This window comes from Hoplias malabaricus, chromosome 18 (assembly GCF_029633855.1).
Source record: "Hoplias malabaricus isolate fHopMal1 chromosome 18, fHopMal1.hap1, whole genome shotgun sequence".
Lineage (NCBI taxonomy): Eukaryota > Metazoa > Chordata > Actinopteri > Characiformes > Erythrinidae > Hoplias > Hoplias malabaricus.
The window spans coordinates 18,266,875-18,291,064 of NC_089817.1; the positions used below are offsets into that span (position 1 = coordinate 18,266,875).

Here is a 24,190-nt window from a genome sequence, read left to right on the forward strand (position 1 = left end):
AAAGAGATGGTTATAGACTTCAGAAAAACAAGGGGTGAGCACTCGCCGTTGCACATCGACAACTCTGCTGTGGAGATTGTCAGGAATACCAAATTCCTTGGTGTTCACCTAGCGGATAATCTCACCTGGTCCACTAACACCAGTAACATCAAAAAGAAAGCCCAGCAATGCCTCTACTTTCTGCAAAGGCTGAAGAAGGCTCATCTCCCCCCTCCAATCCTCACCACTTTCTACAGAGGAGTCATCGAGAGCATCATGACCAACTGCATCACTGTCTGGTTTGGAAACTGCACTGTGGCAGATCGCAAGTCCCTCCAGCGGATCGTGAGGACAGCTGAGAAGATTATCGGTGTGTCTCTTCCCTCCATCACAGACATCTACACCACTCGCTAAACCCGCAAAGCACACAGCATTGTGGGAGATCACACACACCCCTCACACACACTCCTCAACCTACTGCCGTCTGGAAAAAGGTATTGAAGCATTCGAGCCCTCACATCCAGACTCCGTAACAGCTTCTTCCCACATGCTATCAGACTCCTGAACAACTAGAGACTGAGACTGGGCTGAAAGAGCACACACACACACACACACACACACACACACTTCTTCACGCAAACACTGGTCTGTTGGACTGAAAATGAGTGTACTGTTTACACATATCCTGTTTATATCATGGTTACATTGATTAAATTAAATCAGTTAAATTGCAGTGTCTCTCTCCCTCACCCCCTCCGTACTTAAGATTTTGTATTGTCTTGTATTGCAATGTATTGTATGTACTGTATGGACATTGTTTTGTATTTTCTTAGCCATATCTTTTGCACTTTAATGTGTGTGCACTGTTTTATGTTTGCACTAGCTTTGCACTAGTTGCACTTTAATGTTGTGTATTGTCTTATGTAGCACCTTGGTCCTGGAGGAACGCTATTTCGTTTCACTGTGTACTGTAAACACTGTATACTGCTGAAATGACAATAAACTTCTTGAACTTGAACTTGATGCATCAGTGTGTGTGATAGACTAATGCAAGATGTGTTAAAAGTTAAAAATAATGAATAGGTGAATGAAAATACAAATATCACACTTTTGAATTGTAGAGATCTTTTTTTCTGCTGTCAAAGAGGCATACATATTTTACAAATTTTTTTTTATCTTAATCCTAAAAAATTAAAAACAACTAAAAATCTTAAGGATTTTGAATGGCTCAGTCAATTCTTGATGCCAGTAATATAGGGTGGGCAACTCTAGTTACATGTCCTCTGAAGTATATTCTCTCTTCATAATTATAGCTCTTCATTATTAATCTTTCATTTTTCTTAACCTTCTTTGCTTGAAGCTTCTAGATTCTAGGGTTATTCAGATTAACTTTATCACATCATGCCCTAATAAGCTTTGGAGACCAGTCACTCCATCTCTAAGTCCCTCAGTTAGTATGAAATTGGCCCCAGCGTTGCCTGTAAATATTTGATTTACTTTAATTTAACTACATTTCCATGAATAATCAGAGTGTAAATGGAAGGATGTGGCGTGTAATGAGAGAAGAAATGGAAGGTTCAAGCAGCTGTTGGACGGCTGAGATTAACACTAAAACCTCGCTTTGTACTCAGCATGATTAGCTCCTGCTGTCTTTCTTTTTAAGTTGATAAACACTACGAATGCTATTCTTTCTGGTGTATTCTCAGTCTTTAGCATCACTTATTTCCAGTACATGGCTGTGTTTGTTTAAAGGTTGGGAAGCAGTCAAAGAGCCCATTTTGGGAAGCTTCCCTAAAGCTGTGTGAGGGGGGGAAATGGAATTGGGCCCATGTCATACAATTATCTTGATGTATTGGAGCTGACAAGCAGCAGGCAGCTGAGATATAGCATAGGATTTTAACACTTTAATATATAAGGCAGGGTGTCACAGACGTTTCTACCACATCAGCCAGACATTCCTTTATGCAGTGAACACATTTGTATGTTTCCTCTTTTTTCTTTTACAAGATTTTTCCTTTCAGATCTAAACTGTGTACACTGGAAATCAAGAACATCTGTATTTACTTTTGTGCATGATCACAGATGAGAGTGTGGACACCCGGGTCAAACATCATTAATTTATTAATTTTCTGTAACCATTTATCCAGTAGGGTCACGGTGGGTCCAGAGCCTACCCAAAATCACTAGGCACAAGGCAGAAACACACCCAGGAAGGGGCTAGTCAAACATCATGTTCTGTTTTTTTTTTTTTTATGTTGTTTTAAGCATATTTAAGTTTCAAACAATAAATAAACAAATGTCACATTGAATTTATTCCCTATAGATTTCCCTGTGTCATTTTATTTTCACATAAAATAATTAACAAGTCATTGGACCAGAACTGCACAAATTTTGCACCCCATTGTAAGCAACATTTGCATAAAGAAGCCCATGCTTTTAGATGACAGAAATGTATATTGACATTCAGCTGGTGTGTGCTGCCAGATACATCTGGAGACCTCTGAGCTCCCGATTACGATGCAGAGGGCATCAGCACAGAAACATGGCAGTAGGAGAAAAGAGAGCCTTTGAGAAACTGACAGAGTGAAGAGGAAAGTTTTAAGAGAGAGAGGGAGAGGGAGAGAGAGAAAGGGTAGAAGATAGAAAAGAGGAAAAGAACTTTCCCCGGTGGGTTCTGCCGACATGCTCCACTGTGTCAAGCTTAACTGTGCACCGCAAGTATTTCACACTGTAATCTTGATTGACGGGTGGCCATTTTCTGTAGCAAAGCCTCCGTGAACATGTAATTTATGCCCAAGCCAGTGGGACAGATTTAAGTAAAGAGGAACATCCATTAAGCATGCATCATTCTTTGTCTAAGATTTGTTATCTAATAGTGTTAAATCAAAAATGGTCCCCAGGGCTGTCAGTTGGGAGGCAGTATAATGACTTTGCAGAGTATGCCAGGAATGGCCAGTAAAGAATTATATGAAAGCTAAATAATTCTCGTCCAGGGAATAAGAAGCCTTCTGCTGGTTCTATTCTCTGTGTGATTAGTGGGGAAAGGCCAGCTGAGGCTGTGCTCTTATCAACATCCTTGATCCTTGATATTTTCACATATGTTTTTCACACTGCTGAAGCTACCAAGGCTCATAGGACATGGTTTAGTCATTGCAAGGAGAAATTTACCCAGAATCCCAAGTGGCACCACATAGCATTAAATGCCAGCAGAATGCCCTTTAACTATGTGTCCTTGCACTTTTGCTTAGACACTCAATCTGATGCTGGACTGTTACAGCTGCACTATGTACTTTTGACAAATTTGGGGAATTAGCAACATTTCTAGTGGGCTGGGATGAATAAGTAGCTTTATTCATAAGTTGAATAAAATAAGTGGAATAACATTTTGTAATGTGGGTTATGCTCCATTTCCTTGAGAGAATTTAATCGATGATTATAAGCACATTCCTGTTAAAGGACTATTCAAGGAGAGCTTGATCAGAGATGCAATTGTCTTGTATGTTATGGACCTAGATTTGTTTGAGACTAGATTGATTAGCTCACTTGTAAACAGCTGTGACAAGAATGACTTCTTGCGCACGCACGAGACAACAAAGTTCTGTTTCTGGTCAGTCACTGAATCAGTCAGTCGTCGAATATTCTAGGCATTCTGGCAAAATAATTTAGAAGCTCATTCAAGTTTAATAAAGTTAAGCATACTAGTAGTTGGTGTTTAAACAATACCTTATATCTGCATCTTCCATGTCTGCCTGGGGTTTCTCTTGGACTCCTGGTGTCATTTGTCGACTTTGTAAATGTAAAGTCAGAGACATTTTTGCACAGTTCACAGGATGCTGTTGGCTGGATATTTTTGGTTAAAGGGCTATTCTCTGTCCAGCAGTGACACTGAGGGGTTTATATACCCTAGCAACACTGCTGTGTCTGATCCACTTATACCAGTGTAACACATACTAAGACACCAGAGGATGATTCACCACTCAAAAATACCTGTTCAATAACAGAACAGGGTGAAAGGAAAAGCACTACAAAATCCATGTATATGGTGAGTGGAGCTGATATAATGGATAAAGGTTGTATAAAAACAGTAACATTGAGAGCAGGCTGGGGTGATCCTTTATTTCTTCCTCCAGAAACACCTTCTTTACAGCTACACATCCATTTGGTCTGTAGTCTCTGTTTCTGTTTCTCTCTCATTTTTTTTTTGTGATTCAAAACTGAAAAACAAACAAAAAACTTAAATTTTAAAGACTTACATAGAATAAATGGCCCTGAATTGTGTATTTTGCGTGTATTTTGAAAAATTCTATTCATAGTCTAATGCAGCAGTGAGAGTTTCCAAACAATTTCACAGCAATAAGCAAACTGTACAATATGCCAGGACATACAAAACCCTTACTACTGGCAGCCGAACCAGCATCCATCCATGCATCACTCAGAACAATGAGAGAAATTGATTTCTGCCTTCATTGCTGTTCCTTTGCGGCTCGGCCGAGATAGCAGTGTGTGCTCTCTCTCTCTTTCTCTCTCACTCTTTCTCTCTTTCTCTTTCAGGGTTGCCCTGAAAAGATAAGAGCTTTCCCAGGAGGCCCAGGCAGGACAAGGCTGAATTGATATGCACAGCTCAGCTGCTCTGTGTTTTTTTTGTGAAGCCTGATCCATATGTCAGCCAGCAGGAGCATCTGCGCCATGCCGGGTGACATGAAATTGTGAAATGATAAATATTCTCATGATGATGTATTTATATTTGCATGTTCCTCTTTGTCGACAGGGACTCTGAAGATTCAGCTGAACTGCTGATGTTAAGGGTGTGCTCTAAACTCTTAAAAAATAAAAGGTGCCAAAGAGCGTTCTCAGGGACAAATCTATTGAAGAACCCTCTTTGTTACCCTAAAGAATTTTCCTCCTGATATTTTTAGAGAGCTATCATATTTGAAAGGCTCTTTATGGAGAGAAAAATGGGCAAAGGACCCTTTATGGCTCCATCATTTTTAAGAGAATAATGTACAAAAGTAGGTTCTTACATCTTTGGAACGCGACATGATATTACATCACATGCTTCAGGCAGTTGAGTAATGTTTTCTCTGTTTCATTCTCTCTCTCTTTCCCCAAACCTAGGTTCTTGAATATATATCTTGAGGGCGTCACGGCTACAAGAAATGAGGAATCTTTGTGAACACTCTATTGCCTCGAAGCAAAATGGTGTATGGCCTGTTTATGAAAGAAAGGAAAAGCTTTGAAATATTCTAGTGGTTAAAAGGAAGGATGCTTGAAAAGATGGTTATATCATAAAGTTTTATGTGTATTCTATAATGCCAAACTTTTAACCCATCTTTTTAAAGCATCCAGAGAGAGAGAGAGAGAGAGAGGATAAAATATTAAGGCTGAGAAAGGGTGAAAGAAAGAATACAAGAAAGGTTTTGATGTAGAAAGAGAGGGAAAGAAAGACAGAGCCCAGCAAGTAAGTGGTCAGGAAAATAAACATTTTGAAGGAAAGAGAAAGGATAGAGAAAAATAAGAATAGAAAGTAATCAACTCAATCAGACAGGAAGGGATATGTGTCAAGCCTTCGTCCAGTCATGTCTGTTTTCCCTGCCATGTGCTCTCTCAGCAAATGGCTCTGTTTTGTTATTGTCCATGTCTCCGCCCATGTCCCGCCTCCTTGTCCGTCCTCCTTGTTATCTGTTTCAGGTGTGTCTTGTCTGTGAGATGTATTTTAGTCCCTTTGTCTCACTTCATTGTATCGGTCATTCGTTCTAATTACCAGTCTTGTTGTTTCCTTTCCTAAGTCATGTTGTGTTGCTTCATGTTGCTTAGTCCGGTCTGTCTGTCGTTTCCTCGTTCCAATTCCTAGCATTGTGTTGTTTCTTTACCTATGTCTTGTTGTTTTCTAGCCTCTGTCTCCGCTGTCTCTCCTTCATCTTTTCCCTAGTCTATCTTTGTTTGACATCCGTGTTGTAAATAAAAGTCTGTGTTGTAGCGTGTGCGTCCGCCTCCGTCAGGCCGACTCCACGTTCTTGACAATATGGATAATGAAAAAAATTCAGAAAGAGGATGTATTAAAGTATGAATAAAACAAGAAATGCATCAATAAGCATAAATGACTGGGGGACAGGTGAGAGAATGTTTTAATATATATATGACAGAAAACAAGAGCAAAGAGAAACTAGGCAAGCCTAGTTTTGCCAGACCGCCATTAGTCATATAGCCATTGTCACAGAGGTGTTTCTGGTATTTCAAAAACAGGAAAGCCCAAAATACATACCCTTGTCATTGGAAGGTCTGGAGAAGTGTTGGAGCTTCATATCAATGTATTTGTTATTATTTGTTATTAATGTATACAAACTATAAAAATAGTTTCTCTTGTCAGTTGCTGATAGTGTATGTTTGATCATGGAAAGTTATTTTCTCTTCATACCAACTAAAGCACCCTACTGAGATGACATTAAATCAACTCGTTTACCAGAAAGCAACAAGATAAAATTTTAACATTTAAGTTTTTGATCATTTCAAAAACCAAGCACCTTGACATTTTATCAACCAAGTAATCAATACAGAAACATTCTCCAAACATAATGAAGAGACTAAATATGACCTCAACAACGTTCAACACATTTCTGTTTGGGGCTCCAGTAAAACACTGAATTGGGCGCGAGTGTGTCCCAATTCAGCTCTCAGCTTTCTGACCCCTTGAATACTTCAAACCTCGTGCTTTCTGCTCACCTTTTTACAACGTCAAACAAAGGGCTTATGGCAAGAAATGGGATGGGTGAAAGCCTGCAGACAGAATAATTCCGGACATTTTTGGTGATTTAGACATTTAGGTCCTACTTGTCCGGAGAAAAGTATGGTCACCAAGGAAAGGTTCCAAATTTAGTTCACGAACTGGAATGGGAAATATGGCTGAAATAACAACAGACGGTGTAGTGGCGCCACCTTAATTTCTCTCTGTGAAATACGGTCGAATGAATGCATGTGCGTTTCAACATTAGGTGTTAGTCAGTCAGTCAGTTAGTGTAAATGCCTCTTCTAGGCTGGCCTGGTAAGTGGTCTGGCAAAAATAATAGAGAGAGAGAGGTAAATGATCAGAAGCAGAATCCAGCAGACATTGTATGTAGATGGAAATATCTGTGAAAGAAAAAAAAGGAACAAGAAAGAAAAAAACACGAGGGATGTTACTAGAGTGACAGCATTGAAATATTTTTTAGAATTATGTGAATATATAGAAAAAAAGAACAAAAGAGGGACAAATAATGAGAAATGGGGAAACAGTGTAGGGGTGGAGGCAGAGAGAGAGAGACAGAAAGAGAGAGAGAGAGAAGAAGGGAGGGGAGAAACTGAGAGTGAACAGCTGGACAGTCAACATCCAGCTCACAGCTGAGGATCAACACAACAGATCAATCAGTATCTCCTCTGCTTATTATTTACCAGCACATCTCTCAGTCAAATCTGCATCTGTGTGTTCGCTATTGCCACATGATATTTGGCTTTCTCTCCTGAAGGAGTGACAGCAATGGACTTCTATACGCAGTAGAGGACACGACACATCCATAAAACTAAAGGTCAGTAGCTAATTTGCTCTGTATCAGTGATGAACACAAATATTTGTCTCTCTTCTGTATCCACTTGTGGAATACACTGGGTCTGAAACTACTAAAGCTGGCATACATTACTGTTACTGGTGGAACACTGTCATAGACCTGCAGATTTCTATCTGGAGTAATCTGATTGTTCCTCAAATCATCAGGCAGGTGTTCTGAAAAGTGTGATGATGCACATTGCGCATCAGATAAGTCTCAGGGTTAAATTGGTGCATGCACACCACTCAGATGCCCACAGACACTTGAAATTAAATTTCCTGAAAGTAATAGGCACCATTCTGTCTCTGTGTCTCATTCACATTCTTTGTGGTGCTGCCTGCTTGTGAGTTCTTTATTTTCATCACAGTCACATTTATGGTTGCAACACCCTCGCAAAATAAATAAATAAATATGCTTGCAGACTGCAAACAGTGAGGCATGAAAATAAACGAGAAACTGCAAAACTGCTCAACTTTTGCAGGAAGGCTGCCAGTCAGAGGCAATAAGAGGGATTTAAAGGGGGAGTGCAAAAGAGCAATAAAATGAGAGAGATTTCCTCAGGGATAAGCCAAGTGATTCTCACTCATAAATTGAAAATAAAAAGCCTGGGGGTACATGGTCAGACTGGAGGTGTTTGAAACTGGAAGGCCAATTGACTTTGTTCCAAGCCAATCTACAGTTGAAGAAAGACCCAGGAGGTCTGCAACCATCTTAGGTAACGAAATTACATTTGGTGCCAAAGTAGATGGCCAGCACTTGGATAAGTCCCTGGAACCAAGAAAAAAGGAAGTAGCTTCTAAATGGGTCCTACCAAGTGAAAAAGAGCAAACCCTGACCACAGGCCCTGTGGGCATTATTATGTGGCTTAGAAGTGGTCATGCCAACACATCAGGTTCCAGTAAATTTAGCAGTGTGTAAAATATTGCATGAGTTACAGGACCACATCCTTAACCAGCTCGGGTTTCATTACTGAGGCATCTGCATTTATTTTTTGCATTGCTTCAAAACAAACAAACAAATCACAATGAGTCACACAAGAATTTGTCACAAGAATTTTTCATAATTGCTTCAAACAAGTATGCGGTGGATTGAAACATCTGTGTACATTGCAAGGTGCAGCATGCACACAGGGTCTGCGTTTACAGAGTCTGGCTGTTCAATTAAACAGTAGTTCAAGTAAACAGTATGAAAAGCCTAACTGGCAGTATCATCAGTATACATGAAATTCACCAACACTGTGTTGTTTGTTCTTAAACCTCCCCTTCACCTGTGATTTTTCCACTGCATAGAGAAAGCTTCTAATGGTATTGGTCATGATCATCACCATCTTCTTCTTCTTCTCCTCCACCTAATCCATTTCAGGGTCACGGTAGCAATAGGGCAAGCAAAGAAGCCTAGATATCTGTGTCCCCCACAGCTTCCACCAACTCTCTCTTTGTCTATATGTTTATAAAATAAAAAAATGTTCAACAGATACTGCCACAGATCAGTAGACAGGATCACTGGCTTTTGGCCCAACTTGTTCCAAGTACACTTATAAACAAACCAAGTGATTGAATATTGTGGACAAACCATGATGAGCACAGATGTCCAATAGCATCACACTGCTTGGGTTCCTCTCAGTCATTGGCAATGTGAGCACTGAAGTCCCCCAGCAAAATAATTTAGTTCAGTGCATGGAATCCTCTCCAGAGTTCCACTGAAATTCTCCTAGAATGCCAATTGTTTAGCGCTGCTTTTGGTTGCATGTTCACACAAAAAAATTGCCTTCTACAAGCTGAAGCAGCATTGAGGTGACCGCCTCACTTACTGGGAAATATTCCCACTGCACACTCTCACTGTGGTGGTACCCTCAAGGGTACATATTCAGTACCTCTCTAAATTCACTACTGTGCCTTTAAAAGTACATTTACACTGTTAGTACCTTTAGTACCAATAATGTACCAAAATTGTTTTTATGCAAATCGAGTTAAAATGTAATAACATAGCATGGTGGCATAAAAGATAGCATTGTGGTCACTCAGCTCCAGGGGTTGTGGGTTTGAGCCCTGCCGTTATAGTGTTAGTGTATGTAAAAGTTTTGTTTGAATATTGAAATGAATACTTGGTATTTAATTAAGAAAATGTGGTTTTGCACAGAAAATTAACTGTTTGGCTATTTGTATGAGGTAGATATATTGCTATGCTTAGAGTTTTGAAGAAGCATCTTAAGTATCTTAACCGCTTGTTACCAGTCGTAAAAAATTGTAAATGAGCAATCTCAGAGAAAACAGATCTCCATCCTTGAGGATTTTCAATTGTAAAACTTCTTCTTATCACAAATGTAGTCTGTTATTTCTATTTTATATATAATGTCAGTCTGTTAGTGTTACAGCCTGTCTAGGTAAGCGGCAACATAAATTATTAAAAAAAAAATATATATATATGTCTCCCCCAACTCCTCACACTTCGATCCCACCAGACCAAGAAAACCACACAATGTCAAGAGACTCCAGTCTCCAAATGTTTTATTGACTGCAAGGCTATAATGGAAGCAAAAGCGTCAGGAGTGATCTAAGCCCAAAATAATCAAAACCCCTTTCCACCCAACATATATAACTTACCTACCCAAAAATAATTAAGAAAGAAAATACAAAAACATAACCTAACTCCCTAACATAAACAGAAGCAATTCATCCCCTTTATGGAAAACAAATAAGGCTACACCCCCTACAGCTTCCAACTTAGTAGGATACTATTAAGTTAACACTACATTAGGTAGCTGAATCACACACAATAGCATGAGCTGAATCACACACAATAGCATGTCAACATATACACACACAAGCCTTAGTCTGGCAGGAAGAAGCAATGGCAAGGAGGAAGAGGAGGAGCTTCTTTCAGTCAACCAGCAGGGCTTTATATCTGTTCCGCCTTAATCCTGTCAGCCAACCAGAGCACGGTTCCAGCAGCAAATCAGCAGCAGCACCTGAGGCATTTACTCAGAACAAATAAGTCACTAGATGTAACAGTTAGTTACAACAGGGTTGTTGAAAAGACTTTATAAGCTTTTGCACCTACATCAAAATATTAACATAAAAATTGAGCTTTGAATTAAAAAGAAATTAAATCTTGGAATTCTAACAATCAATCAATCAATCAAATTTTATTTATATAGAGCTTTTCACAACAAAAAGTCATCACAAAGCACCTTTAGAGATATCCGGGTCCAAGCCTCCTATGAGCAAGCCAGGGGCAACAGTGGCAAGGAAAAACTCCCTCAGCACACGAGGAAGAAACCTTGGAAGGAACCAAGACTCATATGGGGAACCCATCTTCCTCGGGTTGACACCGGAGACACAACAGAGAACAGAACAGAAGTAAAAGTGAACTGATGACAGATGAATGGGTTATAGTAATGTGAATGTAGAATATTAGTGATGTATGAGTCTGAGGAAGGAGGAGGTGATCAGTGATTCTGTGTGAGTTAGAAGTAGGTGCAGAGTTAATTTGAGATAAAACAGCATGGCCAAGCATGATAGTGTAGATGAGACAAGGCCAGGATCTTGTACAAGACACACAGGGTCTGGATCAGGGAAACACCTGGAGAGCAGCAGGATATCTCAAATCATGAGAGAGACAGGAGAAAGAAAACCAGACAAAGGGAACAAATAAAAATACAGAGGTTAGTAGGTTCATGGTAGCTTCCATGGGTCAGACAAGAGAACCCAGTGACAGACAGCGTGTTGGCAGTTACCAGAAGGCTAACTAAAAAAGCTGTAGCTATGGTAGTATGACAGGGTTAATACAGAACAGTGATAATATGAAAACCAGCTCGAACACTAGTAGAGAAGGTGCAACCTGAAAGTGAGTGATTAACCAAAAGCTTGTTTGAAAAGGTAGGTTTTTAATCTAGATTTAAAAATTGAGAGTGTGTCTGAGCCCCGAACAGTAACCAGAAGGCTATTCCAGAGTTGAGGAGCTTTGTGAGAAAACACTCTTCCTCCTGCAGTGTTTTTCTTAATGCGAGGAACTAAGAGTAGATGGGCATCCTGTGAACGAAGTGTACATGACAGGCGATAAGGTATGAGAAGTTCAGTAAGATACTGCGGGCCTAAACCATCTAGAGATTTATAAGCCTAGAGGAGTATTTTATACTCAATGCGAAATTTTACGGTTAGCCAGTGTAGGGACGAGAGAACTGGGGTGATTTGTTCGAAATTTCTAGCTCTAGTGAGCACCCTGGCTGCTGCATTTTGAACTAACTGAAGTTTGTGTAACGCTTTGCACGAGCTCCCTGCCAGGAGCGCATTGCAGTAGTCTAGACGTAAAGTTATAAAAGCATAGTTTCTCTGCATCTTTTAAGGATAAGATATGCTGAATTTGTGGAAGAAGTGGAAGAAGGCAGTTTTGACTGTATTGGATATGTGGGTATCAGAGGCGATTGCTCTAAGACTGCAAGGGAAACTCAGCTTTCCCTAAAATGTAAAAAAATAAGTGATCAAATATATACTGTTGTGTGTACATGTCATTGAATAAATATGCACTACAACGCGCTCAACTTTTGTTCAGAACCAGCTTCTTATCACTGGTAAAGACGCGGTTTTCCTCTCAATCATTCCTGTAGCTTCACAGTGCTTTAAACAGTGTGGACGTAGAGTTCAATAGCGAAGCAGCGAAACGAGACAAGTCATTGGATAAATGCTGGACTTTGTCCCGCCCATCGGACGCTCAGCGTCTCTGGGGGTCTATGGGGCAGTGGGCTGGCCTCAGCTGGCCCAGATGCTCAGCTTCTGCATGATGATTGGATGATCTGTCTGAGGCTGAATCCCTTTTTGATTGACAGTGAAATGAGCGAATCAGCAATACTTTGGTGTAAAGATCCGTGGGAGCATTAAATTTTCATTCTCTTCTGAATTGAACCGGAGACTTTCTTAATCCTCTTAGCGGCATTTTCTTTGTTAAAAACGACTAGCAACAAATCAAGCTTCTATTCTATCACTCTTTCTCACTTCTATCGCAGTTTCTGTCCAGCGGGAGCTGCTGAGCCCCTCCACTGTCACAAAGCACTCACAGGCAGGCACACTTCACATGGGCCAAGGCTGTTTAAGCAGCCTAGCTCTGCTGGCCAGTGTGAGAGGACACTAGTCAAGTCCTTCGAAAAGACGCCTCGTTGTTACGACAGGGTCACAGATCATTTCCTTGAAAAGGAACAGAAGGTAGTATTTACGTATAAATAAACCGACACATTTTATGATGTAGGCTGAAATTGAGCTTCCCCTCCTTGAAAGACCAGCATCCGCCACTGGTGGGTATTAAATGTGAGAGTCTAATCAAAGGCTACCCCTAAGTTTTTGATGATGGTATTGTGTCTTACTGTTGAATTATCAAGATTAATAGCAGCATTTCTGATTGAATGTTTCTGAGTATCTGTACCTAGTTAAAAGACCTCAGTTTTATCAGAATATAACGTATAATGTAAAAACATTTTTTCAAGCAAAATAGGTCTTTGCTTATCATTTTATCACAATATTCATGAAAGAGTTCATGACAAATTCAAACAGAATTTAGGTCTTAAGGTGCTATGGTGATGCAACAAGTAGTATCGCTGTCATACAGCTCCAGGGTCCTGGGGGCTGTGTATTCGAGCCCCACTCCGGGTGACTCTCTGTCCATAGGTGTGAGAGTTTGTTAGTGAATGTGTTGCCCTGCGAAGGGCTGGCACCCCTTTAAGAGTGTTTCCTGCCTTGCACCCAGTGAATCCATGTAGGCTGTGGACCCACCATGGATAAGCAATAATGAATAAATTCAGGCCTTTGGTGAACTACTATATATAATGTTTTAAAATGTTATAATCCTCTGCCTTGTGTTTGGATTCAGCCTCTGCATTCATGTTATCGTGCCTGCTTCCACTGCTGCTCTGGTTTTTCTGCTTCGCTACTGGGCAGACACTTATCCTATTGCTCCTACTAAGCTCTGTTTTTATCATTATTTAATTTTTCTATTTTACTCAGCCAAAGGCAGTGAGAATACAGTGTAATTTTAGTTTATATTTATTATGTTTTACTTTAATTTTACCCTGAGAATATTTTTAGATTTTTAGTGACAGAAGATTTGTAGACAAGTACATATATACAGCGGAGAAGAATGCCTTTTCAGTTTCCAGAGCACATATAGTGTCAAAATTGTTACCGTCTTATACAAACATTTTTAACACTATAAATTACAGCCTGCTAATTATGTAGCAAGTACCTGTTAACTAGCAAGTAAGTAGTAAGAAAAAATAGGTACAGGGTAAATATGATAATAAATGTATTTGGTTCATACCGTGTACATTGAGAAACTAGGCAAGCCAGGTTTAGCTGGACTGCCATTAGCCATGTAGCTATTGTCACAGAGTTTTTTCTGGCATTTCAAAAACAGGAAAGCCCAAAATACATACCCTTGTCATTGGAAGGTCTAGAGAAGCTCCGGTCCTTCATATCAATGTTTTTGTTTACAATAATAACTATAAAAATATAAAATTAGTTTATTACTTTTTTTTAACATTTCTAAAACCAAGCACCTTAACATTTTATCAACCATGTAATCTATACTTGATAAAGGAACAGGGCATCACTGGAACTAGATATTTATGTACTGACTTACATTTCTATTAAGGTCTGACTGATAAAAAATTGCTGTAACTCTGATGTTCTGGCTTTAATAATCTGGAGATTTTGTCAGTGACCTGACAAAAGAGACCTATCCCTCAACTGTGAGATGATACCTGAGCATTAAAACTGTAAAAAGATTTGCAGATGTTTTCACTGAAAAAAAGAAGAGCAGTCTGCTCTAGCACATAGAAATGAGATATATGATGTGTAGTTTTAGGGACTGATGAGTCTAAATGTATTACTGTGGTTAATTCAAATGTGAAAAAAGTAGAAACTGCCTCCAAGGCTGATCATTGAAAGTGTTTACATGAGGTATGGAAAAAATATTGTCCAATATTTTATCTTAGGCTGTTATGAACATTCCTTTTATTATTTTTGTTAGACAACCATCCCTATATGTCTCTTTCTAGGCCCAAAAGGTTATGACATTTCTCCACTTAGGTACTTCACAATCTATTATTTATAATGTGCTACTGGCACATAGGCAGTATAAACAACCAAGTGACCTTCTCAGTCTGTGTTTCATTGTGAGTGTGTGTGTGTGTGTGTGTGTGTGTGTGAGAGAGAGAGAGAGAGAGAGAGAGAGAGGGGGGGGGGGGGTAGATTTGACCCTGGGTGGTCATTCAGGACTCCTAATGCACCAGCACTCTGACACAGCAAATCACTCAATGGCTAATAACCACACATGTATGCATGTTGCCAGGATACAAAAAGCAATAATTAAACATGATTATCAGCCTCTTCATACTGAATCTCTATCCAGTATGTTTTTTTTGTTCAATGCCCCAAACAATAACAAGTACAGACCTATTAATACAGGGCACAATAGAAAGGTGGGGAAGCATGCTTTGTGAAAATTCAGGTGGCCCAAAATAAACTATGATTAAATTATATGTGTGGAGAGTTAATGGTCTTCTTTGTGAGGAATGTGTTTTCGCTGACCACCTTGGTTGTGTTTTGAAAATGTAAGCACATTTTTTATTTGATGTGTGCAATGCCAAAATAAAAGAGAAGGGCCACAATAAAAAGAGAAGGGCCAAAATTAAAGGAGAATGGCCAAAATAGAAGAGAAGTTAATAGAAAATATATGTCAATATATTTTCAAGAATTACACTATAAGCAAGTGAATATAAAAATGATAAAAACAAAGTATTCTGCAAAGACTCATTGTTTGCAAGCAAAAATAGGTTGCTGTTCAACAATCTATCAGAAAATACACAAGAACAGTCCAAACAGAATATTTTTTCTATGCAAGACAAAATAGTTAAGTATTTTGTCATTTACTGTAGTGCAGTATGATGAATGTGGTTTAATTTCTCTCTTGAATTTTTGGGACTTTAATATTCAAAATTTAGACTGGTCACTGTCAGGGACATCTCCACTTTCCCCAGCCCAGACTGAAGTCTGAGATAACACATACACAGAGGGTCGGAAAACGAACACCCTAGGCCAAGGTCCAGGAACTTTTGGTGATGGCAGAGACACAGTCAAAGATCAACCTGTGCCCATCTTGGTTTCAAGATGCATATGGGATATGACTGTGTAAAATTAATTCCGGTTGGACAATCAAAAGGGAATGATAATTATAATAATTATAATGATATGTTTAAAATTAACTTTTAATCATTAATAATCAGCATCTTCACAGAGCAGCTATCTGTATCTGCTAAGATACTATATGTGTGTTATTTGTTTAAGAATATTGTAAAAATTGTAAAACATGGTTTTGTCTGAACGATATTATTTTTTGATCTTGCACTGCTCGGTCCCGTGGAGTGGAGTATGAACTTAGGGCTCCGTTCATTTCCATATTAACGTTGAGCATAAGGGAGCCTTAACACAGCATCGTGTAGCAGAGTCAGCAATATTTAGTCATTATTTAATTATTAATTAGTTGCTAGTGATTTGGTTAATTTTATTATTATAATTGATCCGCTGAGTGGTTAACAAATACAACTTTATTTAAGAATAAATTTGCAATTACTTGGTTTAGAGTGGGGTCTTTTTTCTCAGATTAACACTCAACCATAATGAGCAAATTCCACATATAAACACAGCACACTCGTATAATATAGAAATGTTATTTATTTGGATAAACATAAACATTCATAACATGGGATTAATTATTATAATTTCATAGACTGGGCTAATTGGCATATGTGGTGTGTGTTAACTGAGACTATTAAGGAGTGAATTATAACTGATAACAAAAAGGGATGTAAAATTTTATCAAGAATACTGAATTTGGCATTCACTCTGAAAGCACATTTCAGATGGAGAGTTTGAGATTGAGTTTGAGTTTGAGACAAGGCCATCGGCTCCAAGCGAATGATCTGAGGTGAAGGTCCTGGGCAGTCGGTCTTCTCGGTGATGGGGGACCTGAAGCACTGCCTTTCCGGGGTTAATCCACTGGGCTCTCAAAATGTAGCTGGATTCTTGTGGTAATGAGTTGGTTCCTCAGGCCTTGGGGACATTGGCGTTCTCGTCTTGGGCTGGCTGTGGTTGTCGACACTTGTAGCGGCAGATTTAGCTTTTCTATGTGTCATTTCCTAGATGAATGCCAAACGTCTATTATAATCCCTAATCTGTGAGCTATTCTAAGGCAGTCAACTTGGTTGGCCAAACAAGTTTACAAGCCTTCGATTAGTTCTAGCGTAGAAGCTTTTGTGGAGCAATAAAGAAAACAAAGGAGCAAAAATGAAACAAACGACCAAGGTACTTTAAAGTATTATTTCTTTCAACAGAATATTCAAACGTAAAATAGAGTCAGTTCTTTCTGAGATTTTGTTCTATGGTGTCGAGTGTTTCAGAGAGGAGTGAGTTTCCTTTCTTGAAGATGAATCCTGAAGTCGGTCTTCTGTGCTGGAACTGAAGAATTGGGGAATTGTATGACCAATCGTCGCCCGTAAACACAAAAACAACACATTCATCCTTACAAATTTAAGTTGGATTATATCAGGGACACAACAATGCATGAAGGTTTGTAAGATGATACAACCTTAATTAAAAATATTATTCATTATACAAAAGGAACTTTAGGAATTGTATTTGGTGTCAATTTATTTCTCATGTGAAGTTTTTGGTCAGTGTTTGGTCATGATTCCCATTCCATATTGAACATATTGAACCACATCAATGAGAACAACTGAATCATTTTGATGTAAATGTTGATATTTTAATTATTTAGCAACAACAAAAACTGCTTTGGCCATATATGAGCTTCACATGACTGTTTGAAAGCAGCGGAGAACACCCAAATGTTATTACTATGTGTAGCTGAACTCTGTGCATTTACAAAATATTTACCATCAGCTTCACAAAATCCATGTGGAATATACAGGGTGGGCCATTTATATGGATACACCTTAATAAAATGGGAATGGTCGGTGATATTAACTTCCTGTTTGTGGCACATTAGTATACGGGAGGGGGGAAACTTATGATGGGTAGTGACCATGGCAGCCATTTTGAAGTCAGCCATTTTGGATCCAACTTTTGTTTTTTTCAATGGGAAGAGGGTCATGTGACACATCAAACCTATTGAGAATATGCATTGTACTTGGAAAAGAAAAACAATGGTGTGTTTGGTTTTAATGTAACTTCATTCTTTCATGAGTTATTAACAAGTTTCAGACCTCTTATAAAATGTGTTCAAAGTGCTGCCCATTGTGTTGTCAATGCAACACTCTTCTCCCACTCTTCACACAATGATAGCAACACCGCAGGAGAAATGCTAGCACAGGTTTTCAGTATCCGTAGTTTCAGGTGCTGCACATCTTGTATCTTCACAGCATAGACAATTGCCTTCAGATGACCCCAAAGATAAAAGTCTAAGGGGGTCAGATCGAGACCTTGGGGGCCATTCAACTGGCCCATGACAACCAATCCACTTTCCAGGAAACTGTTCATCTAGGAATTCTTGGACCTGACAACCATAATGTGGTGGTGCGCCATCTTGCTGGAAAAACTCAGGGAACGTGCCAGCTTCAGTGCATAAAGAGGGAAACACATCATCATGTAGCAATTTCGCATATCCAGTGGCCTTGAGGTTTCGATTGATGAAGAATGGCCCCACAATCTTTGTACCCCATATACCACACCATACCATCAAAATGTGCAGCACTTGAAACTACGGATACTGGACATTCTTCTAAAGTCTTTGTCTTGTCCAGTGTCGAAAGTTATATGTGATGTCATTACTTAAGGGAGGTTCTAGTCTAGAACAAAGTATTAGAACAAAGCAAGAGATGCTTCAAACCTCAATCCCTGAGGACCAATCAAGCCTTCAAGGAATGGGTCCTGAGGTCTGGTTTTAAAACATTGGCACTAAAACATTTCATTTGCAGGCAAACAGCCTTTGCAGTCAGTCTAGCAAGTTTCAAGAAATGAAGTGCAGTTTGAAATCAGTTCTTGAAATATAGTGGTGAGAGAGAAAAGAAAAGAGAGGAGCACAAAGGAGAAGAAAAAAGGCTGTTGTAAAGGAACGAAAGGCTGAATTTGAATGAAGGAGAAGTGGAGATTCGCCGAAGGGCATTAAATACTATACTATACTATACTATACACATACTTAATATAGTGAAATGATTCAGGAAACCTGGAGAAATTCCTGTCCGTGTAGGGTTTGACACCAGTCTTGAATATGTATGACTATCAATGCCCTAGACGGCACTGTTTATGAAACTGTAATGCTACAGTGATAAAAACTGCCAAATGGGCTTGAGGATAATTCACAAACCTGTTGTCACTTAACAGAGTTCTTCAGTACATCAGGACAGCCAAACTGAAGCTCTGTTTAACAAGGTGAAGCACATCAGTTCTATGTTGAACCCCTAATGAGTTCTTAATGGGCCCAAATTCATGACAGTACAAACATGTGCTTTTTTCATGAATGTTGAGTTTCATTTTCCTTACTAATGATGAAAGGATGTTGTCAGCAATAGGTTAAGAAAACAACATGTCTCATGGTATGGTTGTGCCTTAGTGACCATGAGTGACTTGCATATGTACAAATTTTCTATTGCTATGGAGGCAGAAATGTAAAGAGACATATGTTGCCATCAAGGTGACCAATTTTAAATGTGTATATATTTACAAAAAAATCAGGTTGTTTAGTGAAAACAATAGAAATTTTTCTTTGTGCTCTTGTGAATTAACAAATCATAGATCCTTGTATTTGTTTCTTACCTCAAACCACAATAAGTTGTTAATCGACACTGTATGACCATCTGGCTCAGTATCCTGTTGCATAAATAAACCAATAGCTACTAGTGTTGCATGGTATACTGATACCGATCTCAATACTTGGTCATTAAAAAGTGTACAATACCCTGTGTAATTAGTAACAGTACTTTAAGAAGGAGTGCCACAGGGGGGCAGTGTGTGCCTGCAGCACTTTGCCTCCTCTTCCTCCCTTAATGATTTTACCACGCGTTTTAGAGGCTTTTCAGTCCTACCGAGTTATTTAAAAACAAAAGAACCAACTAGCACCAGTGGCATTCTGTACAAACCTTAGCTACTTTATATAGAAGAGAGCAGCACAAGTTATTAGAACACTGGGACTGAGCGTGAGCCGGATAGCTCTCTCACTCTGGGGCTTCTCTACTCCCAGAGACGGAGCTCCGGGAGACACTGCTCCAGAGACAGAGCAGCACACGTCGGTCAGCACGGCAGCTCACACAGATCAGAATTAGCTGTGTATGTGCAGAAAGTGAGATCACATAATTGATTGAGGCATTCAGCTATATTCAAACAGCAAACACGTCTTATGTTTGACACAGGGCCGAAGGGGCGATTGGACCCAGAAATGGCAATATGTCACGGATCGTGTCACACTTAACAAGCAGATACCAGCAATTTTACATTACTTTACCTGATGTTTTAGGGTTTTGCCATACTATTGTTTCAGTATCTATATCGAGATATTTAGGCAGGTATCATTTCAAATTGATCATCATTTTGGTATCGTGACAACACTAGTAGCCACAACTCCGGTAAAGTTGGTTTCATATTCGCATATTCTGATTTCTTTCTTCAATAGCTCTCAAACGGTGCATGCAAATGACTTAAAACTTGCAAAGTATTGTTTTTGGGATCCAAAACAAGCAACTACAACTCAGTTTATGTCAGAAATGTTTGCCATTTAAAAGACACGAAATATATTGTTTTCTATGGGCTGCCGCCATCTCCGCGAGAGCTAAGGGACCGTTTACAAACTACACTACACAGTAAAAACGAAGGTGACGAACCTCACACATGATGTATACTACATCTCTTACCTTGATACATTTAACCCTTACTGGCCCGTGGTGATAAATTTTTCATTACAAATTTCAATAGCTTTTGAAACTTTGATGATATTGTTTCTAAACAAATTGTATTTGATCAAGTGCCACCCACATGACGTACTACACCTGTTATTTTGGTCAATTTAACCCTTACTGGCCCGTGGTGATAAATTTTTCATTACAAATTTCAATAGCTTTTGAAACTTTGATGATATTGTTTCTAAACAAATTGTATTTGATCAAGTGCCACCCACATGACGTACTACACCTGTTATTTTGGTCAATTTAACCCTTACTGGCCTGTGGTGATACATTTATCATTATAAATTTCAATAGCTTTTGAAGGTTTTATGATATTGTTTCAAAACAAGTTGCATTTGATCAAGTGCCACCCACATGACATACTACACCTCTTATTTGGTCAAATTTAACTATTTCTGGCCCGTGGTGATGGGTTTTTGAAAATAAATTTCAATAGCTTTTTAACCTTTTATGATATTGTTTCTAAACAAGTTTTATTTGAACAAGTGCCACCCACATGACATACTACACCTCTTATTTTGGTCAATTTAACGATTAATGGCCCATGATGATGCATTTTTGAGAATAAATTTCAATAGCTTTTGAATGTTTAATGAAATTGCTCAGAAAGAACATGTAGCTGTTTGAATGAAGTAATGGTGGGGTAGGCAATAATTTGAGCAGCTTTTTTAACAGGTTTTAAAATATTTTTATTGACCAACTGTCAATATTTTGCAGAATGTAAGTATATACACACAAAACACCATCAATAGTTATAATCCCAAAAAATTACTTTCAATGTAAAATTTAAGTTGTCTGACTCATGAGAGACATAACTTTTGCCAGAGGTGTACATACAGTAGGTGTATGCAAAATGTTGGTGTATCAACAGGATACATTTAAAGAAAGCTGGAGCAGACATTCCCAGAAACAGAGACTGTTTGTCTGTAAAGGGCCATTGTGGATCTAGGACATTGTCCAAGACAAGTAGCAACACATCTCATGTTATGCATTACATAAGGTAGTCTCTGTTTCTGGGAATGTCTGCTCCAGCTTTCTTTAAATGGTTAAATTTGCCAAAATAACAGGTGTAGTATGTCATGTGGGTGGCATTTTATCAAATACAACTTGTTTTGAAAAAATATCATCAAAGGTTCAAAAGCTATTGAAATTTGTAATGAAAAATGTATCACCACGGGCCAGCAATGGTTAAATTTACCAAAATAACAGGTGTAGTACGTCATGTGGGTGGCACTTGATCAAATACAATTTGTTTAGAAACAATATCATAAATGGTTCAAAAGCTATTGAAATTTATAATGATAAATGTATCACCACGGGCCAGTAAGGGTTAAATTGACCAAAATAAGAGGTGTAGTATGTCATGTGGGTGGCACTTGATCAAATACAGTTTGTTTTGAAACAATATCATAAAAGGTTCAAAAGCTATTGAAATTTGTAATGAAATATTTATCACCATGGGCCAGCAATGGTTAAATTGACCAAAATAACAGGTGTAGTATGTCATGTGGGTTGCACTTGATCAAATACAATTTGTTTTGAAACCATATCATCAAAGGTTCAAAAGCTATTGACATTTGTAATGAAAAATGTATCACCACGGGCCAGTAATGGTTAAATTGATCAAGGTAAGAGATGTAGCATACATCATGTGCGAGGTTCGTCACCTTCGTTTTTACCGTGTAGTGTAGTTTGTAAACGGTCCCTTAGCTCTCGCGGAGATGGCGGCAGCCCATAGAAAACAATATATTTCGTGTTTTTTAAATGGCAAACATTTCTGACATAAACTGAGTTGTAGTTGCTTGTTTTGGATCCCAAAAACAATACTTTGCAAGTTTTAAGTCATTTGCATGCACCGTTTGAGAGCTATTGAAGAAAGAAATCTGAATATGCGAATATGAAACCAACTTTACCGGAGTGTAGCCCTGAATTTGTCCAGACTTTTAGAACTTTTTGATGTGGAGCAGCAAAATCAAACCTATTTCTAAACATGTTTTTAACCTGACAAATGCACAATGAACACATGACATTCAACGAGAAACTGTCATGCTACTGTAATAAATATAGCCACTAGTCTGAGGTGAACTTCTTAAAAATATAGTCATGTGTCACAGTCAAGAAATGCAAACTGAAAAGGTATTATACAAGGAAAAAGCCATATATCAAATTTATACAGAAATGTAAGCTTCAGACAAGAGGTGGAGGGGTGGGTGTAGGTAGAGTTGAGGATTAATTGAATATGTAATTGTGCATCTGTGAATGAAGGTTAATAGTTATATCTAAGCCACTTTTAATGGATTAGGGGACTTTTTTCTCTTAAATGAACAGAGGGGGACTGTATTAAATTGATTAGAGACCAGTGTGATAATTTTCTATGCAGTTTGTATGAGGCAAATTCAGTGCAAAAATGCAGCTGAATTTGGCCAAACAGCATGTCTGTTGATGAATATTTAGGGAAATTGAATTTTGTTTCTCTGCCAAAATATAAGTTCTCTTATCTTCATGTAGGCCCCTCTGTCTGCTGCTATGTCTGGGATTGGTGGCCAAGTGGAGGATCTGAATGGAACAGGTCTGATTGGAGAGAGCTTTGTGAAGAGTATTCCCACCTCCCTCTCCACTGGGGTTGCTGCAGCCTCATCTGGCCGCACTGAAAGTGTCTACATCTACGTTTCTATCTTCCTAAGCCTGCTCTTCTTCCTCCTCACCCTCCTCATCATTGCCCTACACAGGCTCAAGAACATCATCTCATCCAGCTCCTCCTATCCAGAATGCAGCAGTGAGGCAGGAAGCTCCTTCACAAACATGGAAATCTGCAGCTTGTCTTCACAGAGGTCTACGGTATCTTCACTCTCCTACTGAGAGACAAACAGGCAAAAGCACATTATAAATAAACACATTCATTAAAATAAACAAAACTACAGATTATATTAAATCATGTTTTGTTTTTGTAACATGAAATAATTCTTACATTTGACAAGTGGTTTTGGCACAAAAAATGCTTATGTACATACTTGTACGAATTGTAAATAAAAATATTTCAAAGGTGAACAAGTGTTAATTTCTTTGGATATTTGACTGACTTTGCATGGTAATGAAATATAGGTAATGTAAGTAAATTAAGTAAAATGTGTTCTGATTTCAGTAAAGTGCTTCACACATTTCTTAGTGAAACAAAATTTTGGGTGGAAAGTAATAAGTGTGAGACATGAGTTTATCCATTGACAAGATTGACAAGTTATTTTTGTTTAATATAATTTTTCCACCATTTATGATGTAATCACATATGTTTTACAACACAATGTCACTACACTTTGATTACACTTTATGAGGAAGCAAGTATTTTGGATTTGAAATTACGTATCCAAGTGCTAAAATCTGATGTGATTGTGAGCGGAAGGTAGTGAATTCTGACAAGGTTAAACTTAAAATATTGTAAAGGGAATTACCTCTGATGTGACTGTGAGTTTAGAAGAGTAAATTCTGAGGAGATTGTGAGAGAAGTAAATACTAGGAGACCGTGAGCCGAAGAGATTAAACTCTGAGATGAATCTGACCTGAGGAAAATAAACTGAGGCAACTGCTTTTTTAAGGCAGTGATTAAAGCTAGAAAAGCAGTTTATTTCTTAGAAAGATGTGAAGAACATTCTCAGCCAACACCGTCTTGAGTGATAAA

The 24,190-nt window shown here is 38.6% G+C and overlaps 1 protein-coding gene across 2 annotated transcripts; it reads left to right on the forward strand.

Moving 5' to 3' along the window:
- Positions 1–7,367: 7,367 nt before the first annotated feature.
- On the forward strand, positions 7,368–23,432 carry LOC136674248 (serine-rich and transmembrane domain-containing protein 1). 2 transcript variants are annotated; one of them, XM_066650150.1, is made up of 2 exons: positions 7,368–7,538; positions 23,026–23,432. In XM_066650150.1, exon 2 carries the CDS (start codon positions 23,044–23,046, stop codon positions 23,374–23,376), a length of 333 nt encoding a protein of 110 aa, XP_066506247.1. In that variant the 5' UTR covers positions 7,368–7,538; positions 23,026–23,043; the 3' UTR covers positions 23,377–23,432. The 2 variants fall into 2 exon arrangements, with proteins under 2 accessions (XP_066506247.1, XP_066506248.1); XM_066650151.1 differs by lacking the exon at positions 7,368–7,538 and adding an exon at positions 19,747–19,848.
- Positions 23,433–24,190: the final 758 nt, after the last annotated feature.

What these genes read in the sequence shown, in the direction of transcription:
- LOC136674248 (XM_066650150.1), top strand. Translation starts at nt 23,044, where the DNA reads ATGTCTGGGATTGGTGGCCAAGTGGAGGATCTGAATGGAACAGGTCTG.